Consider the following 24422-nt stretch of genomic DNA (forward strand, 5'->3'; position numbering starts at 1 on the left):
GAACTAAATTTATCATAAATCAGAGAATGGAAAGATGAAAGGAGGAAGTTTCTGTTTGTCTGTAATAGAAAGTAAAAAAAATAATAAAATCAAAAATGAAGGAAATCAAAAAGAAAAAGCAAGAAAAAAGCTGCAAGTAAATAAATCATGATAACACTGGAAACAAGATTTTAAAAAGAAAAATTAATGAGCTGATACAGTTTCCAGAGCAACAATTCAATTCAGAACTGTACAGCTATAACGAAACTTTGTAACAAATGGGTAAGTGAACCAACAATCAATCACAGCCTTATATTTACCCCAGAAGGCTCAAGAGTAATTTAGAAGAAAAAGACTAAAAAACAATAGATAAACTTGGGGAAAGAGGGAACATAAGTCATTTTCTCTCATCATAAAACTACAGTTCTTTAAAGCTACTTTTTAAATATATGCTATGTATGTTAAAAGGGATTGGCAAATTTAAGGTCAACCAGAATTGCTAATAATGGTGAAGAATTAAGAAATTCTATCATAACCAATAATTATTAGAACTGAATAAGCCTAGAAAAGAGATGATTTATAGAAGAAAATGTCTTTTAACTATCTGAACATCTGTGACGTGGAAAACTTCATCTGTTCACCATAATAAAAAGTGCAAAAAAGATCAATGAATACAGAAGGGATATTTCAGTACCACTTACAATAAAAGAATAATCCTAACTTCCCATCCATTCGTCTTAGTTTCTCACTACCAGTCATGTAAAACATTAGACTAGATAAATTCCAAAGACCTTTCCATTTGGCATTTACAATCAGAAAGCAATCCTTTATTAACCTTTATATTAAAATGGTGATGCGATGACAGGACATTCAAAGCCTTATTATATCTTCAAAACAGACCTTTCTGTTGTCAACAATCTGTTAAAATACAGAGGAAACATTTATCACCCCACTGAGTAGCTACTGATAAATAACCTGGTTAACCAAATGCCGTGACTCCTGGAGCTACTGAGTTACCATTTTCGATACTTCAAGTCCTAGTGCAGCCCAACATCACTAGACAAGAAGCGCCTTGAGAACAGGAAGTATGCCTTATTCACCTGTATATTCACAGGGCCTAGCATGCTGGTTGGAAGCAAAGAGGAAGAGCAGAAAAGAAAGGAAGGAGGAAGGAGAGTGACAAGTGAGGGAGGTCACACAGACAAATTAGGTTACCTTTAATAGCTAGGAAAACTATCACTTTGAGAAATTTTCTAAAAGCAGCAATTCTAATTGCTTTCAAAATTTTTTGTTTGTTTGTTCTTAGGTTTAGCAAGCAAATACTAACATGCCTAAAGAGGTGATATTTTTAAAAAGATAAATCTTTACTTTTTAAAGAAACTTGAGAATCTTGGTGATAACGGCAACTCAACAGGGTAATAAAAATCTTTTTAAATCTATGTAATTTTTACTTCTAGCATATGTTTCAAAAAATTATATTTTTAATATCTCACTTATATTAAGCACTCAGCTAGATGACATAAAACACAAATACATCTCTGTCTCCCTAAAGCTTAAAATCCAAGGGGAATTTTTAAGGCTAGAAAAACACTTAGTAGGGCATTTTAATAGAAATAAAACAGAAATACAAACTCTTCTCTCTTAATCTATATTGTATTATTTCATCCTCATACCTCACCCTGGCCTGAGTGTAATACTTATAAGAAGTCATCATTATAATCCCACTTTACAGATAAATAAAAGGAAGTTCAGAATGGTTGGGAGTTTACAGTCAGAAAGAGCAGTGAAAGATCCCAGACTAGATCCCAACTCCTTACTTGACTGCTTGCAGTCCTTCTGCTACACAACACATTCTGATGATTAAAAATTCAGCTCTCCCTACTCTATTATCAAGGAAGAGTAAGAATTGCTTGTGATTTTTGTAAAAGGAATGGCTAGAAAACATTCTAAGAGGAAAAAGAATAATATGGCCAAACACGTCCAACATCCCTATCTCCTACTCATCCCTCTTATTCACTGATGTCATAGGATCTTTCAGTTTCCAAGGAAAGTTATCAGTTCACTTCAGCAATCTCAATAACAAAGAGAGAAAAACACAAGCTCTCTACTGTGTCTTTCAATAAATTACCATGCCCATTATGTGCACGACAATTTAAAGGGATAAAAATTATCAAAAGACACAGTCTCTAGTTTCAAGACATTTACAATTACTTGAAGAGATAAGCTAAACACACAAAAAGTTAAATAACAGTAAAACATTTTTTAAAAATATAAGACAATAGAGATAAATCATTAGTTAATGTATGATAAACTGTGGTCTCAGAAAAAAGTGTAATCAAAGGGGACTTTAAATGTTACGTAGAAATTAGGAAAGGATGTTATACATAGGATTGGGGGAAAAAACTGGCTTGGTAGGGGAAAAAAATGTTGAAATTGTAGAACAGAGGAAAATAAAATTACACATTTAAGGTTGGTTGGTTTTACTGCCTTTAACAGGCCTTGAAAGCCAAGAAGAAAAGTCTGGACTATGTTCTCCAGAATCTAGAAAACAAGTTTTTGTATGAGAAACAACTCAACGAAACAGTATTTAGTAAGGTTACTTTTGCAAAGACAGGAATGGTGAAATTGTAATGGGGAAAGACCAAAGGCAAAGTGATCATTCAAGTTCTCTTTCTACTTTAACCATCTATAAAAGTCTAAGATCAGAGAAACGAACAAAGAAAGATCATGAAATAAAATCATCAATAAAAAATCCTGTATTTCTGATATGCAGTGTTTAAATTGGGTAGAATCCCTATAGATCTATTCCTTTTTTTAGATGGCAAAAGGAAACATAAATCCACAGAATTTTAAGAACAGAAGAGGCAGAGATCAAGTCCAACATTCTTTTTTTTTTTTCAGATGAGAAAACTGAAAAGCAGCAAGGTTTAGCAATCTGGCTAAGACGACAAAACTAAGTAATAGATAAGAGGGGATTAGATTTTATTTATATAACTACATAACACTGTTTAAAGAAACTGAACAGATACTATTGGGGCAGGGTAAATGGAAATATTTCTAGGTAATATGGCTTATTTCCTTAAGGAAGAAAGTAAAAATATTACTTCTTTGTATCGGTTACAACATCAGAAGATGCCTAGAGAAGCAAAAAGTTCAATGCTAAATACAGAAGGTATGGAATTGGGGGTGGGGGGGACACGACACAAGAATATGTGATAATCCACCAACTTTCAGAAGCAAAGATGGCAAGTATGTACCACTCAACTGCTCCAGCCTATGGCAGACTGTTGGCCCACACTCTGTTTTGTAACACAAGGCTCTTGGCGGCCACCACCAGTGAACGAGTTATCAGCACACTAGTGAGACCTGTTTACTATCACTGGTTGACACTGTTTACGTGGCTAAGTGAAGCTTGCCTTTGTTTTCATTTGGGTTCTTTTTTTTTTTAAGTTGTTGCTTATCCAGCCCAGAGTCTTTTTTACTTGATATTATTCCCTTTTCTCAATGAGATCTATCTCAATTCTTAACAATCTGTTAGTGAGGTACTTTTCAAACTTTTAACGTGCATGCACACCACCTGAGGACTTGATGAAAATGGAGATTCAGACTCAGTCAGTCCATGGTGGAGCCCACGAATCTGCATTTCCAAGAAGCTACCAGGTGATGCTGGGCTGCTGGTCCACCAACTGTATGTGGAATAGGGTTAGTTACTTGTCCTTAAATAACCTGAGAGTTAAGCCAGCATTATCTGGGCGGGAATACGCAGTCAAAGGCAGAAGGAAAGTTCTACAAAGAACATATCCACACTCTGAACCATGAGAGCTAACTGCACTAGTTTCTGAACTTGGCTTCACCTGTAGACTTTTGGCTTTGCCAAGACTTTCACTGGCAACCTATTAACCCTCAATACTCAAACTCCTAAACAAGTCTCTCTTAAATCACATTTCAAGCATGACTCCTAACTGCAATCCTGTTACTGACCTGGAATGCACCTGACTGCCATCTTTGCTTTGCCCATGGTCTCACTAAGGGTGACACGACATTCGTTCTAAAGTATTTGCTGAAGAAGAATTGAGACATACCAGTAATACTAGTAAACAAAATGCACAATGGTGAAATACTTTCAATATTATAGCAACTATACTCAGAATCTATGAAATACTCAGGAAATGCATACATTCTATACACAGTTGTCCCTGGAACCAATACACAGGGGACTGATTACAGGATCCCCATGAATACTAAAATGCACAGATGCTCAAGTCCCTTATATAAAATGGCGTATAATCTACGCATATCCACCCATATACTTTAAATCATCTTTAACTACTTATAACACCTAACCCAATTCAAATGTTATGTCAGTAGTTGCTGGCACGCAGCAAATTCAAGTTTTGTTTTTAGAACTTTCTAGCATTTCTTCTCCCCAACTATCTTCAGTGTGTAGTTGGTTTACTCCACAAATGTGGAGCCCATGTGTTTCCATTCATACCTTATAACTGCAAGTAAAAAATGTATTCATACTTTAGAAACTACACAATCTTTCATGTCCTACAGTTAGACCATTTACTTTTTCTAAATTTCATTGATCTTGAGTTTTAAATTCCTAGAGCTAAAAATAGCAAATAAGCTATTCCATGTCTTTTACAGGGAAATCTCCTTTAAAACTACTAATTCCTAAATCATTCAAAGTCATCTACAGTTCAAAAAAAGGAAAAAGAAATTCATCTCCTTTTGTTAAAACTGCAACTTTAAGTGAAAGTTGTAGTCATTCAGTCGTGTCCAACTCTGTGCAACTCCATGGACTGTAGCGCACCAGGCTCCTCTGTCCATGGAATTCTCAGGACAAGAATACTAGAGTGGTTTGCCATTTCCTTCTCCAGGGGATCTTCCTGACCCAGGGATCGAACCCTGGTCTCCTGCACTGCAGGTGAATTCTTTATCATCTGAGCCATGGTATCTTTAGTTTACGCAAAGTTCACTTCTCTTTTTTTTTTTTTGAGATTTGGTCTTTAAATTTCCTCGGGGCTTTCCAGTAATGAAGAAAAGAAAGAGTAGGATAGTGCTTTTGCTCCTTTCTGTCCTTTTTTTGAAAAAGATATTATCAACAACAACTGGAAAAATTTGGAACTTTTTTATTTACTACATAAGAGTCTCAAGTAAATTCAATAAAGCATAAGCTTGAACCATCACAGAAAACTCAGGTAAAGTAAGTCATGACCTAGACTGCCCCAAAGGAAAAACAGTGATCAACAAAAAAATTCAAAACCGAAAAGGAAGATTCTTTTATTTTCTTAACAACCAGGCGAGAAACAAATGTTTGTTTGTGTGTTCAAGAAAGAAAAATATCTGCTTTGCAGAAAATTAAAGATTTGCCAAAAATGATTTATATCAATTCACTCGCTGTAGTGTTTGACACTATGGTCCAAATATGGTTAAAGAAGAGAAATAAATTCATCCAGCTAATCAAGAACCTCCAAAAGACATTTCCATTAAATTTCAGGCAAAAAATAATCAAGCAAGTCTCTAACCTAAATAAGGGCCAGGTTTAAAAGAGTAAGGGCTTCCCAGGTGGCACAGTGATAGAACCATGTAGGAGATGTGGGTTCAACCCTCGGGTTCGGAAGATTCCCCTGGGAAGGAAACTGCAACCCATGTCAGTACTGTTGCCTGGAAAATTCCACGAATGGAGGAACCTGAAGGTCCATGGGGCCACAAAGAGTTTCAGGCATGATTGAGCACACATGCGTGTGTGCATGCACACACACACACACACACATTAATATAGTAAAATACAAAAGTGAAAATAAAAAGTAAATGCTTACTCTAAAAAGAAAAACACCTTGCTCTTAATTGCCCAAGAACTGGGGAAAAAAATCCTAGCACATCAAATCTACTTCACTAGGTACCCCTTTTTAACCCCTGCCGATACAAGTTTTTATTATTCTACACCACTCTTACAATTCTAACGTTTGTTACCTCAATTATGCACATATATTGGGTCCTCAATTATGCTTTAGGGCAGTGGTCTCAAACCTTTTTGGCACTAGGGACTGGCTTCGTGGAAGACAATTTTTCCATTGACCGGGGTGGAAGGGGGATGTTCTGGGGACGATTCAAGCACATTACATTTATTGTGCACTTTATTTCTATTATTATTACATCGGCTCCATCTCATATCATCATGCATTAGATCCCAGAGGTTGGGAACTCCTGCTTGGGTGTGCAAGAGCAGAGACTGTGTTGATGTAACTCCAATGCATACCTAGTTTGATACTGTATACACACAGAGTCTTAGATGCTACTGAATTCATATAATCTAATACAATCAGCTTCCCTATACTAAATCTCTTTTGATTTATTTTCATTTAAAACTATGCCTGAAAGAAAATTCTGACTGATAAAACATCATGGTTCCTTTCTCAAAGTCAAAAGTTACACAGCAGGCTTCATATATTTATTTGCTTAATAAGTTATTGCCTTATAGAAGTGATTATTGGGGAACTGTAACAGAGAATGTATAAATAGGGAGTCTGAATGAGTAAGGATGAGTAGAAATGCCAGGCTGGATGATTCACAAGCTGGACTCAAGATTGCCGGGAGAAATACCAACAACCTCAGATATGCAGATGATACCACTCTAATGACAGAAAATGAAAAGGAATTAATGAGCCTCTTGATGAAGGCGAAAGAGGAGAGTGAAAAAGCTGGCCTGAAACTCAACATTAAAAAAACTAAGATCACAGCATCCAGCCCCATCACTTAATGGCAAGTAGCTAGGGAATAAAAGGGAAACAGTGAAAGACTTTATTTTCTTGGGCTCTAAAGTCACTGTGGATGGTGACTGCAGCCACAAAATTAACAGACACTTGCTCCTTGGAAGAAAAGCTACGACCAACCTAGAGAGCATATTAAAAAGTAAAGACATCACTTTGCCGACAAAGGTCCATACAGTCAAAGCTATGTTTTTTTCAGTAGTCATGTATGGCTGTGAGAATTGGACCATAAAGAAGGCCTAGCACCGGAGATTTAATGCTTTAAATAGTGGTGCTGGAGAAGACTCTTGAGAGACCCTTAGACTTTAGTCAATCCTAAAAGAAATCAACCCTGAATAGTCATTGGAAGAACTGATGCTGAAGCTCCAACACTTTGCTACCAGATGCAAAGTGATGAGGCACTGGAAAAGATTCTGATGCTGGTAAAGATTGAAGAGGATGGCAGAGGATGAGATGGTTGGATAGCATCACCAATTCAATGGACATGAATTGGAGCAAACTCTAGGACACAGTGCAGGACAGAAGAGCCTGGTAAGCGATGGTCCATGGGGTCACAGAGTCAGACACAACTCAGCAACTGAACAACAACAGATCCTAAAGTACTACTGTTGAAAAAAGTTCACGTGTAAGTAGACCCACACTGTCCAAGCCCATGTTGTTCAAGATCAACTGTATTTATATACAAGATGGATTTAGTTTAAAAAAAAAAAAAAAAGAGTTCAGAGGCCCATCCTATTTAATATGTTTATCAATGTCCCCCCAAAATAGATGGAGAATATACACACTGGACTGCACACTGGACCGCACACAGGGCCAGGTGCCAACTCCACAGAAAATAAGAACTGAACTCAAAGTAACCTTCAGAGAAATACTCCATTTAAAAATTTTTAAATGCAATCCTGTCATTGGCAACAACATGCATGGACTTAGAGGATATTAGGCTAAGTAAACTATATCAGACAAGAAAGACAAATAGCATATGATTTCATTTATATACAAAATCTAAAAAACAAATATATAAACATAACAAAACAGAAACAGACACAGAGATACAAACTGGTGGTTTCCAGAAGGGAGGTGGGGAGAGTTGAGTGAAATAGGTAAGGGAGATTAAGAGCTAAAAACTTTCAGTTTAAAGTAAATAAGTCAGCACAAGGAATACTAATAGTTCTGTAGTAACTTTATATGGTAATAGATGATAACTAGACTTACTATGATGCATGTTTTGTAATATATAAATATACTGAATCACTATGCTATATACCTAAAACAAATATACTATCATTAAGTCAATTATACCTCATTAAATAAAAATACTTTTTAATTTTAAAATTAGAAAGAATAATTCAACAGTAAAGAAATAATAATAGTAAAAGAAATAATATAACTGAAACAACAATGACAGAAAACAGAAAAAGATTAGCAAACAGAACAGTTATAACCATTAACAATCTGAAAATGATCCAGCAGATAAATTATTTAAACACATTTATTATGTTAGAAGAAGTAACAAAAGTGTATTATTTCCAAACTGTAATATAAGTTGTCCTAAAAAGAATGGTCAACTGCTTAACAACAGAAATTTTTACACTAAGAAGTATAGTTCTGATAATTGTACGTTTTAAAAGGTCATAAAGAAAATGAAAAGGACTCAGAAAAGCAGTGGAAAAATTTCTAGTGGTCTGATGAATCAAGATTACCATCTGTTTCTAAACTAGAAACTGAAACCTTTTATAATTTTCAAAAAGTATAAAAAGCATTTATAAATGTGCAAAAAGGTATATAAAGCAAATATATGAGGGGAAATGAAAAATAGGTTAATGCTTATTAAGCTAGTCTTAAAAGCTTGGCCTATCAGCCAGTCTTTTTACAAGGTAGGCACTTGATTGTTTATATGTGAGTGTGTGCATTTATCCACATACATGAGTGATTTCTTTTTTAACCCATTTAATCGTAACAACAACCTAGCAGGGAATTACTATTATCCCCATTATTCACATGTAGAAACTGAAGCGAAGAGATGGAGTTAAGTATCTTGTCCAATCTTCCATGGCTTCAGGGGACAGATCTGAGACGCAGACAAGCCTGCCTTAGAAACATTAAGAAACGCTTTCACTCTAGAAGATATAACTCTTAAATTGTATCATAAAAAATAAAACCTTAGTTTAATTTAAAAAAAAATTTCTTCTAGAAATATGCCAAATCCAGATAGATGTAACATAAAAACAATAATGATAAACCACAATGCTTCTAACATTTTAAGCATTCACCTGCTTTCTTAATAAGACTAGGGGTAGCCCCAAATAACCCAAGTATCCCTGTTAGAATTATGCCTTTATAATTCCAGGCGATCTATAGCTGCCACTTGTAGGACTTATGCTTAAATTATTAGTTTTAGCATGAATCAATAAAACTGTATGTGAATGCTATAAGAATCATAATTTAAAATTTCAAATAAAATATAAAGTGTAAATTACTGTCATTCTACACACAGCGATATTAGGGATGGAATTCCCGCCAGGAAAATCCCCATAGACAGAGGAGCCTGGCGGGCTACAGCCCATGTGGTCACAGAGAGTCAGACACGACTGAGCAACTAAGCAAAGCACAGAACGAAGAACAAAGGGCCAAGAAAAAGGAGAAGGTGAGTCTCATCTTATTTCACCTTTGATGGTTTGCTTTAATGCTTTTCTTCCCATCAATAACTTTAGAAAAAATCATTGATAGAAAAGGAAATGGCAACCCATTCCGGTATTCTTGTTGGGGAAATCCTATGGACTGAGGAGACTAGCAGGCTCCACTGGGGTCACAAGATTCGGATACGACTTAGTGAGTAAACAAAAACAGCAAAACAAAATCATGAACAATCAAAATGACAAAATTGATAAAGAGGAATAGTTGCTATATGTACCTTGTTTACACTCATTTCCTTCTTTGTATCCCACTCCTATGCTTATCACCTTCTAACAATGTGCAGGCCAAAATGAGCAATCAGAGTTCCTTTAGCACTTTTAAGGACTTTTTGTTTAAAAAAAAAAAGTAAAAAAGTTTTCCTGACACTCACAGAATAAGCTGCTTTTTATTTTTATTTATTTATTTATTTTTTAATATTATTTAATTAGTTGGAGGCCAATCACTTCACAACATTTCAGTGGGTTTTGTCATACATTGACATGAATCAGCCATATAGTTACACGTATTCCCCATCCCGATCCCCCCTCCCACCTCCCTCTCCACCCGACTCCTCAGGGTCCTCCCAGTGCACCAGGCCCGAGCACTTGACTCATGCATCCCACCTGGGCTGGTGGTCTGTTTCACCATAGATAATATACATGCTGTTCTTTCAAAACATCCCACCCTCACGTTCTCCCCCAGAGTTCAAAAGTCTGTTCTGTAATAAGCTGCTTTTTAAAAGGGACTGACTCAACATTGTCAGTACCAGCGTGAGTGAAGAGAAACTAAACTCTTGGCCAAGAGATGTTAACGTAGATGGTAGGAAGTTGTCTTCTAAGATGTACAAATAATTTTGCACTGCATGAGAGAGATATATATGACTTGATTTACATTTTATAGATTGCCAGGAGAAAAATCAATAACCTCGGATATGCAGGTTATATCACCCTTATGGCAGAAAGTGAAGAAGAACTAAAGAGCCTCTTGATGAAAGTGAAAGAGAAGAGTGAAAAGATTGGCTTAAAGCTCAACATTCAGATCACGGCATCTGGTCCCATCACTTCATGGCAAATAGATGGTGAAACAGTGGAAACAGTTATAGACTTTATTTTGGGGGGGGGGGGGGGCTCCAAAATCACTGCAGATGGTGACTGCAGCTATGAAATTAAAAGACGCTTACTCCTTGGAAGCAAAGTTATGACCAACCTAGAAAGTGAAGAAAGTGAAATCGCTCAGTCATGTCCGACTCTTTGCGACCCTGTAGACTGTAGCCCACCAGACTCCTCCGTCCATGGATTCTCTAGGCAAGAATACTGGAGTGGGTTGCCATTTCCTCCTCCAGGCGATCTTCCCGACCCAGGGATTGAACCCAGGTCTCCCACATTGCAGGTGGACGCTTTAACCTCTGAGCCACCAGGGAAGCCCCTAGACCAACCTAGACAGCATATTAAAAAGCAAAGACATTACTTTGCCAACAAAGGTCCATCTAGTCAAGGCTATGGTTTTTCCAGTAGTCATGTATGGATGTGAGAGTTGGACTATAAAGAAAGTTGAGCACCAAAGAATGGATGCTTTTGAACTGTGGTGTTGGAGAAGACTCTTGAGAGTCCCTTGGACTGCAAGGAGATCCAACCAGTCCATCCTAAAGGAAATCAGTCCTGAGTGTCCATTGGAAGGACTGATGTTGAAGCTGAAACTCCAATACTTTGGCCACCTGATAGAAAGAACTGACTCACTTGAAAAGACCCTGATGCTGGGAAAGACTGAAGGCGGGAGGAGAAGGGGACGACAGAGGATGAGATGGTTGGATGGCATCACTGACTCAATGGACCTGAGTTTGAGTAAGAGTTGGTGATGAACAGGGAGGCCTGGTGTGCTGTAGTCCATGGGGTCGCAAATACACAACTGAGCGACTGAACTGAACTGAACTGAACTGAACATTTTATACACACCTCTTCAAAAGTAAGAAACAGATTTCCTAATTAGTATTAGTTTATGCTTAAACTTAACCCACTCCAGTGTTCTTGCCTGGTGAATCCCAGGGACGGGGAAGACTGATGGGCTGCCGTCTACGGGGTCGCACAGAGTTGGACACGACTGAAGTGACTTAGCAGCATGCTTAAACTTAATATCTTACTTTGAACTTTTCCCATGGCTTTGAGAATTTAATGTGTAATTTTGATCATGGTGGAAAAAAGAATGTCTCATGTATCCTCCTGTCACTAAATTTAGCACAAATTTATACTTCTATGCTCAGTAAATGAGCCAGTGAGTAAACGTTGTAGACAGCAGTGGATATACAAGTAAGGTAAAACCAGTAATTTACTGTTATTACAGAAGACATCTCAGCTTTTCTGTGGCATTTTTGTACAAATAAGTGACTTTATATTCACTTTGGACTTTCTTTTCTCCAGTAACCTTGTAAGCTGCTCCTTCGTTTTAATATAGGAATAGTGGGAATATAGAGACGTTTTCCATTTTGCATGCTGGGTTGGACAGGAACTTGGTAGAATTTGGACTGTGAAATGTGGGTCACTTGAATTTTTATATCTCGTATAGCCCAATTTTTAATATAGGAAATCACCATATTCCTATTATCTAGTACTTTAAGGGCCGGTGTATAACATTCTATTTCATTTATCCCAGGTATATTTTCATCCAAAACTGTTTCAAAGGTATATCTTGAAGGTACTTCTATAAAAGCAGCACTACATGTATTCATTAAGTGATCTAATATTCCTAAAATAATTTTTATCTTCTCTTTTTCCCCTCTAAATACTAAATTTTCATAGAGCCTCTCTTTGTTTCTTTGGGTTTTACTTATTTTCCATCTCTTTTCATTGCTGCTGCCAACGTAAAACTTCTCTTTTGCTGGTGGAAAAAAAAGCTTTATTTTGAATTTTATTATTTGAATTTTATGTATCATATATCACACATCAATTAGGCTCAATAAAGGTGCCATTTTGGACTAGAGGTATCCTGTCAAAAGCTTGCCAAGTAGTCTCATTTCTTCCTGTAAGAGCAGTGAATTCAGTGATATATTTGCCCAAGGGATATTTTGCCCCAACATGTGTGTGTCTCATCAATAAATAAAATGGGTCTTCTGTGTCAGAAATACTGTGAATGAAAAATTGTCAAATCCTTTCTTGTATATTTTAAACACCCCTACAACACTTTATCTCCCTGTCTTGAATGGTTTCTAAACAATGGCCAAGTTTGATCTGGGTTTGATTCTTTGGTGAAGAGGATGCCATCAAAACAATTCTAAATAAACGTCTGAATACAAGGCTAGGTTGAAATGTCAAAGACTACGTTGCAATTTGGTTTGAATGTACCAGAGTGAGCAATTATGATTTGCCTAAGAACAACACAACAAGCTCATAATGTATATTTTGCTTTTTTCTAACTGAAGACATTCATATGTGTACTTTAACCTCAGATGTATTTTAAAAAAATAATAAATGACTGTATCAAAATTCTTCCAATAAAATTTGTTAAAAAACAAAAAAACAAAAAACAAAAAAAAGAAAGAAAATCATTGATAAAATTCCAAAGACCAAAATTCTCAAACATCCTAGTTAGAAAGGAAACTAAGAAGGGAAAAAAAAACAAAAACAAAAAACAGCAAAATTGGCTAAAAGGAAATGCACAATGAAACATCAGACATACCTGAGATACATCATCAAGCTGAGGTTTCGCACAAAGGCTAGAGAGAGTCTCTGCCCGCATGAGGTACTCTGCAGTTCTTCTCTTCACAGCTTCCCGCCGGGTGGGACTTGACTCTCCTAAAAGGAGAAAACAGAAGCCAGGACATGTGAAAAGCAACCTTTCTTTCACGCAAACTGAAGATTAACTTCCTTTTACCCAATTTACCACCTGTTCACATTTCTAATTGAAAAGACGAGAGAGATCAAAATTGGAACAGACATCAAAGTTACTAATATCAGCAAAGGTCTAAATATTACCCAGATGAGTTGCATTTATCTACATTCTGAAAATCCCATACTTAAATATACACAGAGAACTTGATGTATTGTATAAGAGGAATCAATATATAAAGAATGTGATATAAAAAACTCTGTGGACAAAAGATTAGGCTAGTCCAGACAGTACACAGTTGTCCAGCCCAACAAATAGCACCAAATGGAAGAGATGTTTAGTAAGAGCTGTGACATGGATGTGAGATGCTGTGGAAGTACCACCAAACTGGAGAATAAAAGCATTCAGGGCAACTCGAATATTTGCAAGTGTCATGGTTAATTCATTAATAACAAATTGTCACCCACCTTACAACTGAACACAAGAATGTAACTTCATTTCTTATAACATATAATTATCTGAAATTGAAATAGGGTCACTACCCTGTCTGGCTCTTAGTTTCCCTAAGGGAAGGGTATTCAAAGCGGCTTCTAATGAACTCAGGATCTCAAAGAGAAGGCGGTCCACTCCTGGATCTCCTCTCCAGAGCAGGATGATCCAACACTTTTATCCATTTTATATACCCGACTATAACATTTCATCTGAAGAAAGGATTCTAGGGCTCAAAGTTAAAAAGTTTGACACCACTGTACTATATGATGTCTAAGGTTCCTTTCATAAATACTATTCAATACTGTGCATGACATTTTTAACAAAGCACTTAATAATACACAGTACTGTTTTTATAATTCACCTTATGCACCTTCTGAATGAAGCTGTTAACCAAAATGTAATATCACACAGTGGAAAGTACTCCAGATTACATCCCAGAAACCCTGGTTATCTGAATTCTGGCCCTGCTTCTCATTAGTCATGTGTCCGATAAGTCATTTCAACTCTGAACCTCTTCCTCAGATTGATTCCAGCTTGTGTTCTCCAGCCCTTAACATGGTTTGAATGAGAGCTTCTACCTTATTTCAGATCTCAGCCCCTCCAATCACTACTTGCTAGCCAAGGGTGAGCCTTCCTGTTACAGCGGAGTCAATCAGAACCCCACCCTCCTGGCCACAGCTGGAGAAGGGAGAAGCTGACCCAACACAAACTGGGCCAGTCTTCTGCGTAACTGGTGCTGGAAATAAGATGAGTGGGACTGCCAACAGCCATGGTTTCTGTCAAAGGGGAAAAAAAAAACGACAAGAAGGAACTTGACAGACGTAAATATGAGAGACAAAAAAAGAAACTCTACTGTGACTGGGGCCTCTGATTTGAGTTGGACCTCCAATCCTAAGGTAGTGGATTGTATCACATGTAAACCAAAGAACCCTGAATGAACACAGACCTCAAAGAAAAACTGCAATAAAGCTGGGATTGCAATTTTGTTTAAATATCTTTCCTTTCACAGCCTTTACCTTACAATTCCTCTTCTCTCCTTTATGGTTTCTCAATCATGTCCAACTCTTCGTGACCCCATGGACTTTGGCCCACCAGGCTCCTCTGTCCATGGGATTTCCCAGGCAAGAATACTGGAGTGGTTTGCCATTTCCTCCTCCAGGGGGATCTTCCCGACCTGGGGATTGAACCTCTTGTGTCTCCTGCATGGGCAGGAGGATTCTTTACCACTGTGCCACCTAGGAAACCTTCAGTGTAATTAACCTCTAATAAAACTTCAAAATATTACTTTTTCAAAAGAAAAAAAAATTAATTTGTCTCACAAAGTAATCTGAAATTCAAAAATGTCAAGACTATAAAACACCTATTTAAAGCCAGAGGTAAAACCCTATTTTGTAATCAAATTGCTGCTTTTTAAACTTTTGGTATTTCTGTCGCTTTCTAGGCAGTCACCATAGTAACAGAGAAAAAAGAACCGGAAACTAGCAGTTGAAATGGACTCCTGCTGCTGATAGTGGTTCCGCTTCCATGGAAACAACAATGAAGTGATGGAAATATTGGAAGGCTTTTTAAATGTAACTTTAAATATACATACTAGGACTCCTTCCTTATCAGCCCCTTAAAAGTAGGTCACAAGCACTGATGATCAACAGCAGCAGCCAAGGATGAAAACCACCTCTTGCAGATCGCTGCTGCAGGATACGTGCTGAGGTTTGTGAGTCCCAGGAAGAAAAGATCAATCTATCGATTTCCAGAGTAAGTCCAACTAATCACATTATTTATAAATGTGACTTTAAACAGATTTTACTTAATCAAAACTTTTGACTTTTACCTTCTTAATTTCTTAATCTTCCTTTTAAGACACACACAAAACTTATGATTATTTTTCGGGGAGACCAGGCTACCTGGAATTTTACTACTAACCCCATACTAGGTCATGTGACTATTATTTCTTCAGTAATATATCTATGAATAGCTTTAAAAAATGGAAACATAGTTAACATGCCACCTAGAAATAAACCAATACCTTCAGTAAGTTCTCTACATTTCTGTTGATCATTCAGAACAAGAATTTCTACTGTGTTTTTGCAGCCAAAACAGAAAAGCTGCTTCCACTATTTCTTTAACAACCGTTAGGTCAAAAAGTTCTGGTGTCCAATAAAAGATGTTTTGTATATATTGAGTAAACTCATATTTCTTTACCTCAAATCAAGAGAGAGGATAGAATCAGGGTGATTATAGAACTTGTAAAAAAAGAGAGTGTAGCTGAATAGAAATGAGGAGAAATTTCAAAGTTGTTATTGAGGGACTTCCCTGGTGGTTCAGTGGATAAGACTCCAAGCTCCCATTACAGGGGGCACAAGATCGATCTCTGGTTGGGGAACTAGATCCCAAATGCCACAACAAATAATTTGCAGGTTGCAACAAAAAAGATCCCACATGCCACAGTGAATTCAGATCAAAGCCCCTGCGGGCTGCAACCAAGACCCTGTTCAGCCAAATAAGTATTTTTTTAAGTTGTCACTGATGATTTCAGAAGCACTGGCCTGCCTATCCTGCATTTCTCAGTGCACCAACTCTCAGGTTCCTCAGAGAAGTTTTTCCAGAAGGCACCAACTACAGATAATAGAATTGTGAAATTCTTATTTACCCAAGAGGCCATCACCATCTGGCCACTCCTTGAACACAACAAATTCCTTTACTGTATTACCTTCTATTCATAACGAAGGAAATGGAGGCTTGGAGATGTGAAATGCCTTTTTCGGTCACAAAGTTAACTTAACCTAAACCTAAACCAGGTCTTAGGCTACCACACTTCACATTATCGAATTTGAATTAGATTATTCTACTATTACTGAGTAGAACAAGAAAAATACAGAGCACGGGGCAAGTACAATACAAGCAAGTATGGGAACAAAGATGAGAAAATAAACGTAAGGAGTTGAGGTAGGAGCCTGAATCAGAGAGAAGGAAAGAGCCTGAAGAAATCAGACAGCACACGGTAAAATCACAGCTATGAAGAGGTATCTATATTTCACACTATGTAAAAGAGAATGGGCCTCTAGGAGAAAAACTGGGCTCTCAAACATCCTTCTTACCCAAAGATTTCTTTGGAAAACAAAGGCCACTCTTTTATCTGTTTTTTTTTTTTAAAGGGCATTTTTATTCACAGAAATAATGAAAATCAGTTTCAAGAACTAGAAAAGTTGATTCTTCCAGTTCTGTTATAAAGAATATAGCTAATGCCTCATCAGTGATTCAACAAAAGAAAAGCAATGCTAAAGGAAGAACTGACCATGTTGAACTTTTTTAAAAAATAATTTTATGTGTTTATTGTTGGCTGTGCTGGGTCCTCACTGCCGCAGGGAGCAGGGGCCACCCTCCAGCTGTACCGCATGGGCTTCTCTTTGGGTGGCTTCTCCCGTTGAGGAGCACAGGCGCTCGTGCACAGGCTCAGCAGATGTGACAGGCTTGGCAGCTCCGCCGCATGTGGGATCAAACATGTGTCTCCCGCTGGCAGGCGGATTCCCCACCACCGAGCCACCCGGGAAGCCCCACGTTAGACTTCTGGAAAGTCAGTGTGTCTACATTTGTACTTTATGGGAAATTTTAGGGGATTCTCAAGAGCATTGTGATCATACTTGATCGTCTTCACATGCACAGAATTTAATTCCCATATAAGACTGTACTTAATCACGTCTTATATTCTGATCTCTACTCCTCTACTCCACACTACCCAACAGGCTCTATGCCACATTACTCTTGGTCAAGGGTGCCTGGTTTTCATTCAAATTTATCAGATAAGAAAGAACATCCAAATCAACCTGGGTTTGCTGCAATAAGTTTTTGTTTGTTAGTGATTCTTTTTTTTAAAACAACTTCAGTCATGTAAAAGAATATGCCTATTTGAGATGGCCTTGGTGGTGAGAGTTGTTTTTTTTTTAAGTGCTGATTTATTATATTTAATGGGTTTTTTTGTTCTTTTCAGGGAAAGCCTACCATTTCTGACTTATGCTAAGTGTTCTGACAACAAAAGGCAACCTTGAGAAGAACTGTAATTTATGGTTCTACACACGATTCACAAATATGGAGCCATCAGCCTTTCCATGAATAACACAAACCTGGTCAAGAAAGGGAATCTGCTCCCCATTTGCATTTAACCAACCTTCTGTTAATGTTTTTTCTAAACTCAACGTTATGTGAACCCTAGAAGTTCAGAGTCAACAGAGAAGAGTAAAAGCAACAGTCACAGCAACCTGCATGCCCAGGCACTGCCTAGATTATAATTGCTTTCAATGTTGTTTCGCAGTGTCTCTGTCCTCAAAAAAAGAAACAAGCAGCCCAAAATGGAACCACCTGAGCTAAGCCCATGTCACCAAACCAAGACTTAATACCTAACCTAACTAGTTTCAAACTTCCCCAGGACTGGAATCTTAACCAGTCAGTCTGGAATTTCCCGGGCAGCACCAGGGGGTAACTGGCCAATAAATATTTTTGTCTCCCAAAGGAAGGTGCCTTGCTCAAACAGTTCTTTTCTGTTTACGACTTCCTTGTCCCATCCCCTCTCTGGCTTTAACAACCTTTCCTTTCCTGTTCCCTGGAGCTCTTTTCTGCTTGCTGGACGGGAGGCTGCCTGGTCCGTGAATCTACTAATAACGCCAACTGGATCTTCAAACTTACTCAGCTGGATTCTTTTAATAGATAGGGAGTCAGTGTTGGGATCCAAAGTGAACAAACTTCTGATGGCATTCCAGGACAAGACAGACAGGTTCGGTACCTGTGGAGCGCTTTTTGCGGTTGCTGTCTTTCTTGCCCCTTTCTCTCTGCATCAAGCTCCACATCTGATTGACTTTCCTTTACAGAGCAAGACAGCTTGAGCTGATGGACACTTTTGCCTGGAACTCAAATCCCTCACTTTATAATGGATTGTAATTTCCAGGTTTTTGAGCAGAACTCTCAACCCTTAACTCTGTCCCAAGATTCACTTAGGAACTGTTCATGGTAATGTGCAGTTCCCTATTTATGTGGGACCCCCAGTCCACCGCCCTCATTTATTGAGATCTGCTAGGTTGATCCTTTCCCCAGTCCAAGGTTCCATATTGGGGCATTGGTGTGGTACACAAAGGACCTCTTCTTGGCTGGAACTTAATTACCTTAAGCTACATTTTTTTTTTTTTTGGTCATATTTTATATAGATAAAGGCTAAATGCTAGTAATATCCCAGAATTCAAAACAGCCTCAACACTGATGGTTAAGGATCAAGAATTTAAGATCTGTTAGAACACCTCTCCCGAATTAGGATAAGCTGGTCACAGAATGGGATACTGACACTCAGTCACCTGCTAACCTTAAGAAAATTTCCATGCACAGAGGCAGACTGTGAAACACTACAAAATCCCCAATGCTATGACATACCCCTCTTAGGTATCTGTTTGGCTCCAAGAGATCCAAAGGCTTAGCTAAAATAATAAAAATAATAATGGAATCTTTAAAATCCAGGGTTAAGCAAACCCTTCTGACATACCTGCTGATTTTATGTCTAACAACCATAATCCTGGAAATCTACAAAAGTGGCAAAAATCTTACTAAAAACCACCTAGAATTATGATGGCCATTATGGGGAACTTTGCATTTAGACAAGATCATTCACTTGAGATGCACACTTAAGAGCAACTCAATTAAATTACAAACAGAAGGAGATACATATTTTAATTGGTATGCAGACGCTTCCAAAGGCTTCAAAATGCCAAAAAGAACTTTAAAGTTTCACTACAAAAAACTAATAAAAAATTAAAAACACAAGAGTTACCTAAAACAAAGGATTATAAGACAGACACAACTCCTACTGCCCCTTCTATCTCCCTTTATCTAGTACTCATTCTAGCAGTCCTCGTTTAAATTGCCTTTCTACTCTGAAGAGACTACAGCACCATAAGCAAAAGTCTATCAGGTTAATGGCCTTAAAGGTACCCCCATATAGCTCTGAACGAAGGACCCTGTAAAGACCCCTGAGGATTTTCTGCTAAACTACTACATCATTCCCTTAAACAACCAAAGGGAAGCTAAAATCAAAAATTAATTTAAAAACCTTGACAAATTCTGGTAAACATCAGAGATACATTCTTTCCACTTAAACCCCACTTAGAACCTGCAGACAGGATCTTGGGAAAAAACTGGCAGAAGTTAGCTAGGGTAAGAATTACTATAATTCTCCTGGATCTCTGTCTGTAGTACCCAATAAAGAGAAAAATATGTTTTCACCCCATTAGGGGATGCCTCTTAAGTCCAAAGGGCTGTTCAATACTATCAGAAATATCTACTGTTTATTCAAGCTGAAAACTGGTAAGATTTTATTTAAAAAATTTTAAGCAGTTCTGTGGTCAAAAGTTGGCCAAACTGGAAGCTGATACACAGAACCTGTTAAGAACTTTTAAAGGCCTTCACCCCTAAACTAAAATGATGTACCCAGCAGCAAAGAAAAACCTTCTAAAGCCCTTAAAAGGACTTATGGGTGGATCAACCAATGATGCCATTTAAGTAACCACCCAATTCCTTGAGTAATTGAGAGTCAGATGGTTAAAGCATCTGCCTGCAATGCGGAAGACTCGGGTTCGATCCTTGGGCTGGGAAGATCCCCTGGAGAAGGAAATGGCAACCTACTTCAGTATTCTTGCCTGGAAAATCCCATGGACAGAGGAGCCTAGTGGGCTACAGTCCATGGGGTCACAAAGCGTCAGACACGACTGAGCCACTTCAATTCACTGTCCTTATCCTACAAATCACTGCAAGACTAGAAATGCAGCTCAAGGCAGTCCAAAATTCACCTATTCCTTTTTCCAGTCCCATAACCTCCCTTATTTACCTTAAAAGTCTTATAACTTGCATTTTTTTTCTTATGCCTTTGGGATGTAAATATTAATGTACATCAGAGAGGTAATTCTTATCAGTAAAAAAAAAAACACAGGAGGGGGGACCTGGGGGTAGGTCATTTGGACCTTGAGCAATTGAGAAATCTTAAGTGTAGAGAAGCTATGCAGTCCCGTTCGTGCCTGTCTATACGTTCACATGTGCCTATACTTGTGTTATATATTTTCTACTTCTGGATAGAAATTCAGCCAAAATGAATTTATAGAAGAGCTCTATTTAATTGGCCTACAAAAAATTAAATACTTACATAAATCATGTATCCATAAAATTCTTTAAAAAATAAGAAAAATCAACCACAATGCTTTTGAGATTCACATGATCTGAGATAACATTTAGTAAATAAGATTGTTTTAAGTTTGTTGATTTAATTAAAACAGACATGTCTTTAAAGTTATTGATATTAAAAATAATCAAAGTATACACCTTTCATTCAACCCAGGTTCACTAAAGATCAAATAAGTTCATGTTATCTAATACAAATTTTGTCAGCAAGAAAAATGGCTTAGAATGAACATTGACATTGTCTAATGTCTCATGAAGCTTTTGTGAGCAGTCTAAGCATAATTGTTAAAAACAAGTAAATGAAATAGATGTAAGGAGGATAAAGTTTTTAGGTGAACTTTCTAATCGTGTTTCCAAATCTTTAAGGTAACCTGAAATTCCATTAAGTTAAATGATAATCATTAAATATCTAGATCATTTCCAAACAAGGTAGAGCACCGAAATATTAATTACCGAACACAAGTTTATTTAATTTGGGGGTTTTTTATAGAGAAATTAAAGGCATTTTGTCCTCTTAATAAGCATGTTTTTGTCACACTGAGAAACTATAAGAAAGCACATTTTGAAAATTTTAAAACTATTTATCTGCCAATCCACAGAATGCTAATGTGAAAGATAGTTCATAATTGCTTACTTCCCAGTTTTCACTAGAAACAAGTTTAAAAACAAGGTTTCTAAGGGTTAAAAATTCTAACACTGATAATTAAAACTACTAGAAATAATAAGGAAAAGGAATTGTATGTGTTATCAGGACTGGCTAAGATTGGAATGAGTATGATTAAGTTTTAATATCAAAAGTAAGCTGGTATAAAATTATAATTTGACTTTCTCCCTGTTGAAAGGGACAAAGCTTTCTTAGACTATTGGTCTGCTTTTGACAATCAGAGATTATAAAAGGTTTTTCTTTACCTTTTCAACAATCTGCCAGGGAGGAGGTGGGGACACAAAGATCTTAGGCTTTGTCAAAATAAGCACCTATGTACCTGTTGTCTATATCAGATTTTTGACTTCTTAAACCTAGTCCTCTCAATATTAAAAGAGCTAATTATCATTTAGAACTATGTAATCTATATTTGCCTATAAAGTCTTTGCCACTTTGGTTAATTACATAAGTATTGTTTCTCAGTGTCCTATGACCCTATGTGACCAAGTGTTTTTAAACCTTTTAATATTTTTGACAAACTTCCCAAAAATCAAATTCTAAAAGAAGTCTTTTTGACCTCAAACTAACTTTGAGATTTTATTTTAGAGGGCCCCGAGCATACTGCAAAAGATTCGTTCTCTCTTATCATAAAAAGATAGATGTTAAACTAATTAAACTTATTTGATATGTTAAATTACATATGAAGAAGCATTGAGAAATAAAAATACTAAACTTTCTTTATGCTGTATTTATATAGGTATATAGGTGCTTTTTAAATTATATGAAGTTTCTAGAAATCTGATATATGTTACTATCTGGTAATGTGAGAAAACATTATAATACACATAGTGATATTTTATTTATAATAGCAACAATAATAACTGATAATGTTATCAGTCATAATTCTAGTTATTGTCTTAGAGTGCTATGTATCATAGAAATAACCAAATTTCCTTGTCAACTACGCTGTAATGAATTCTAATAAGATCTTTAACCATGGCATTTTAAGTCTTTTGACATTTACAGACAGTTATGGCTTTACTCTGAGGTTTTTCCTAAAGCGTTCCTAAAAAGTGTTCTTTCATCAGATAAATTTCTAAAAAGCACTGACAGATACTCTAGGATACAAGTTTATGGTAACTTTCAGATCATAATACCAACTAGGTAAGAATTTATAAAACTCTAAGGAAAAACTAGATTCATAAAACTGCTAACAAAAGATGAAGATCAAAAACTGCATAGGATTGAATGAACTGATAAAGAAGAGTATAATTTTTTACGAGTTTTTTTGTTTAAAACATTGCTGATTCTTTTGTGTTTTGTCTTCCAGGTTTAAGGAAATTCTCTTTTCTCTTAAAAACTTTCAGCAATTTGGTAATAAACATTTGTGAACTAAAGTGAAACATTTACTTTTTCTCCTTACTTGATCTCACCAAAATTCAGAAACTCTTGGTATTCTTTTCTTTGTAATAAATTTCACTATTTGCATAAGTTCAATAAGAATCTGTTCTCATTATACCAGAACACAACTGGAAACACTGGCTATATCACAAAGGCTTTAAATAGAATGTCATATTTGAGAGTAATGTGTACAGACCCAGATATGACCAGACAGCCTGGAAAAACTGGCCTAGTGCCTTATTTTATACGGTTACCATCAGCCTTAGCAGATGAGTATGGAAGGTTACACTTCCTGGCAGGCCCAGCAACCTTGAAGAAAGGAGTTCACTCAGACTGTAGGTACTGCAAGGAAAATCTAGTGATGATTCTTAGATTGGCTTCCTAGTCTCAAAGGATTTTAAGAGTTCAATCTGAGATCCCTTATGAAAATTTCCACCAAAGCAGTCTTAAAAAGAACTTACACAATCAATCATTATTCTTGCTGCATTTGTGTAAATAATCAGGCCAGTCTAATGCACACTAATTAGTTTTACTCTAATTATCCTTAAAAAAGAGAAGTGGAGATAACTGTACGGAGAAAAATTACGCCTGGCCTTTTGTCTATTTTAGAGTTTAACCCTATCAACTGTTTTTGAGGTTTTGTGATACACCTAGGAACTGATCCTAAATTCTTCTAGTTTCCTCAAATATCTGGCTACAACTCTCCAAATGAACATTTCTAATTTTCTCTGACCCTTCTAATTAAAAATTGCCAAAAACAAAGACTGCTTGAATCTTCTTGGAAGGGACTGTAATAACCAGGTCCTCTTCCCTGCCCAGATAGCAGTCAGACTTCAGGCACTTGAGCCATGGATATGTGTCGCACAGCTGAAGATGGCTCCCCCTGACATCTGGTCCTGGAGATGCACGAGGGACCTCTGACTCAACCTGCCAAGGGAGAGCAGTAGCTGACATCAGGGTAGATCGCTTCTGCCCATGATGTCGATCAAGACAAAACATGAAACCCTTTATTCTTCTCTTTCTTTCCCTTACTCTGCAATTGGAAAGACATTTCTGTATCTCTCAGTCCAGTCCTAAGTAGGGTGACACGTCAGCCTGCTGGGTTTGTCACCAGAGATTCTACTCTACCAACGCTAGAGGTCTCCTGGTCCTCCCTGTGACCAATTCCTCTTCCATTCCCGATGCCAATGGAAACTATGATCAGCACCACTCCCTCAACCTAGAGGTTTCTCACCAACTTCAACTCTTGTGGTCAGAACATCAAGTTCTGTTTTTATCTTTCTCCAATTACAATACTTACAGCTAGACACGATCACCTGCAGAATTTTAGGTCATTTGCACCCCAACATTCCCATGATTATCTAGATGAATCTGCCCCCACTCACTAGGAGATCTCACCGGCAGCACCCATCTTTGTGAGGTGTGTGCATCTT

The 24422-nt window shown here is 37.1% G+C and overlaps 1 protein-coding gene across 3 annotated transcripts in view; it reads right to left on the minus strand.

The window, feature by feature from the left end:
• The window catches only part of RPS6KC1 (ribosomal protein S6 kinase C1), a 195389-nt gene that overhangs the window by 71876 nt on the left and 99091 nt on the right, over positions 1 to 24422 (minus strand). For all 3 annotated transcript variants that reach the window (XM_065936225.1, XM_065936224.1, XM_065936223.1), the window contains one exon: positions 13098 to 13213. In XM_065936225.1, coding sequence (XP_065792297.1) covers positions 13098 to 13213 — 116 coding nt within the window. The remainder of the gene's footprint in view (positions 1 to 13097; positions 13214 to 24422) is intronic.

The sequence above is a fragment of the Muntiacus reevesi genome, chromosome 5 (assembly GCF_963930625.1).
Source record: "Muntiacus reevesi chromosome 5, mMunRee1.1, whole genome shotgun sequence".
Lineage (NCBI taxonomy): Eukaryota > Metazoa > Chordata > Mammalia > Artiodactyla > Cervidae > Muntiacus > Muntiacus reevesi.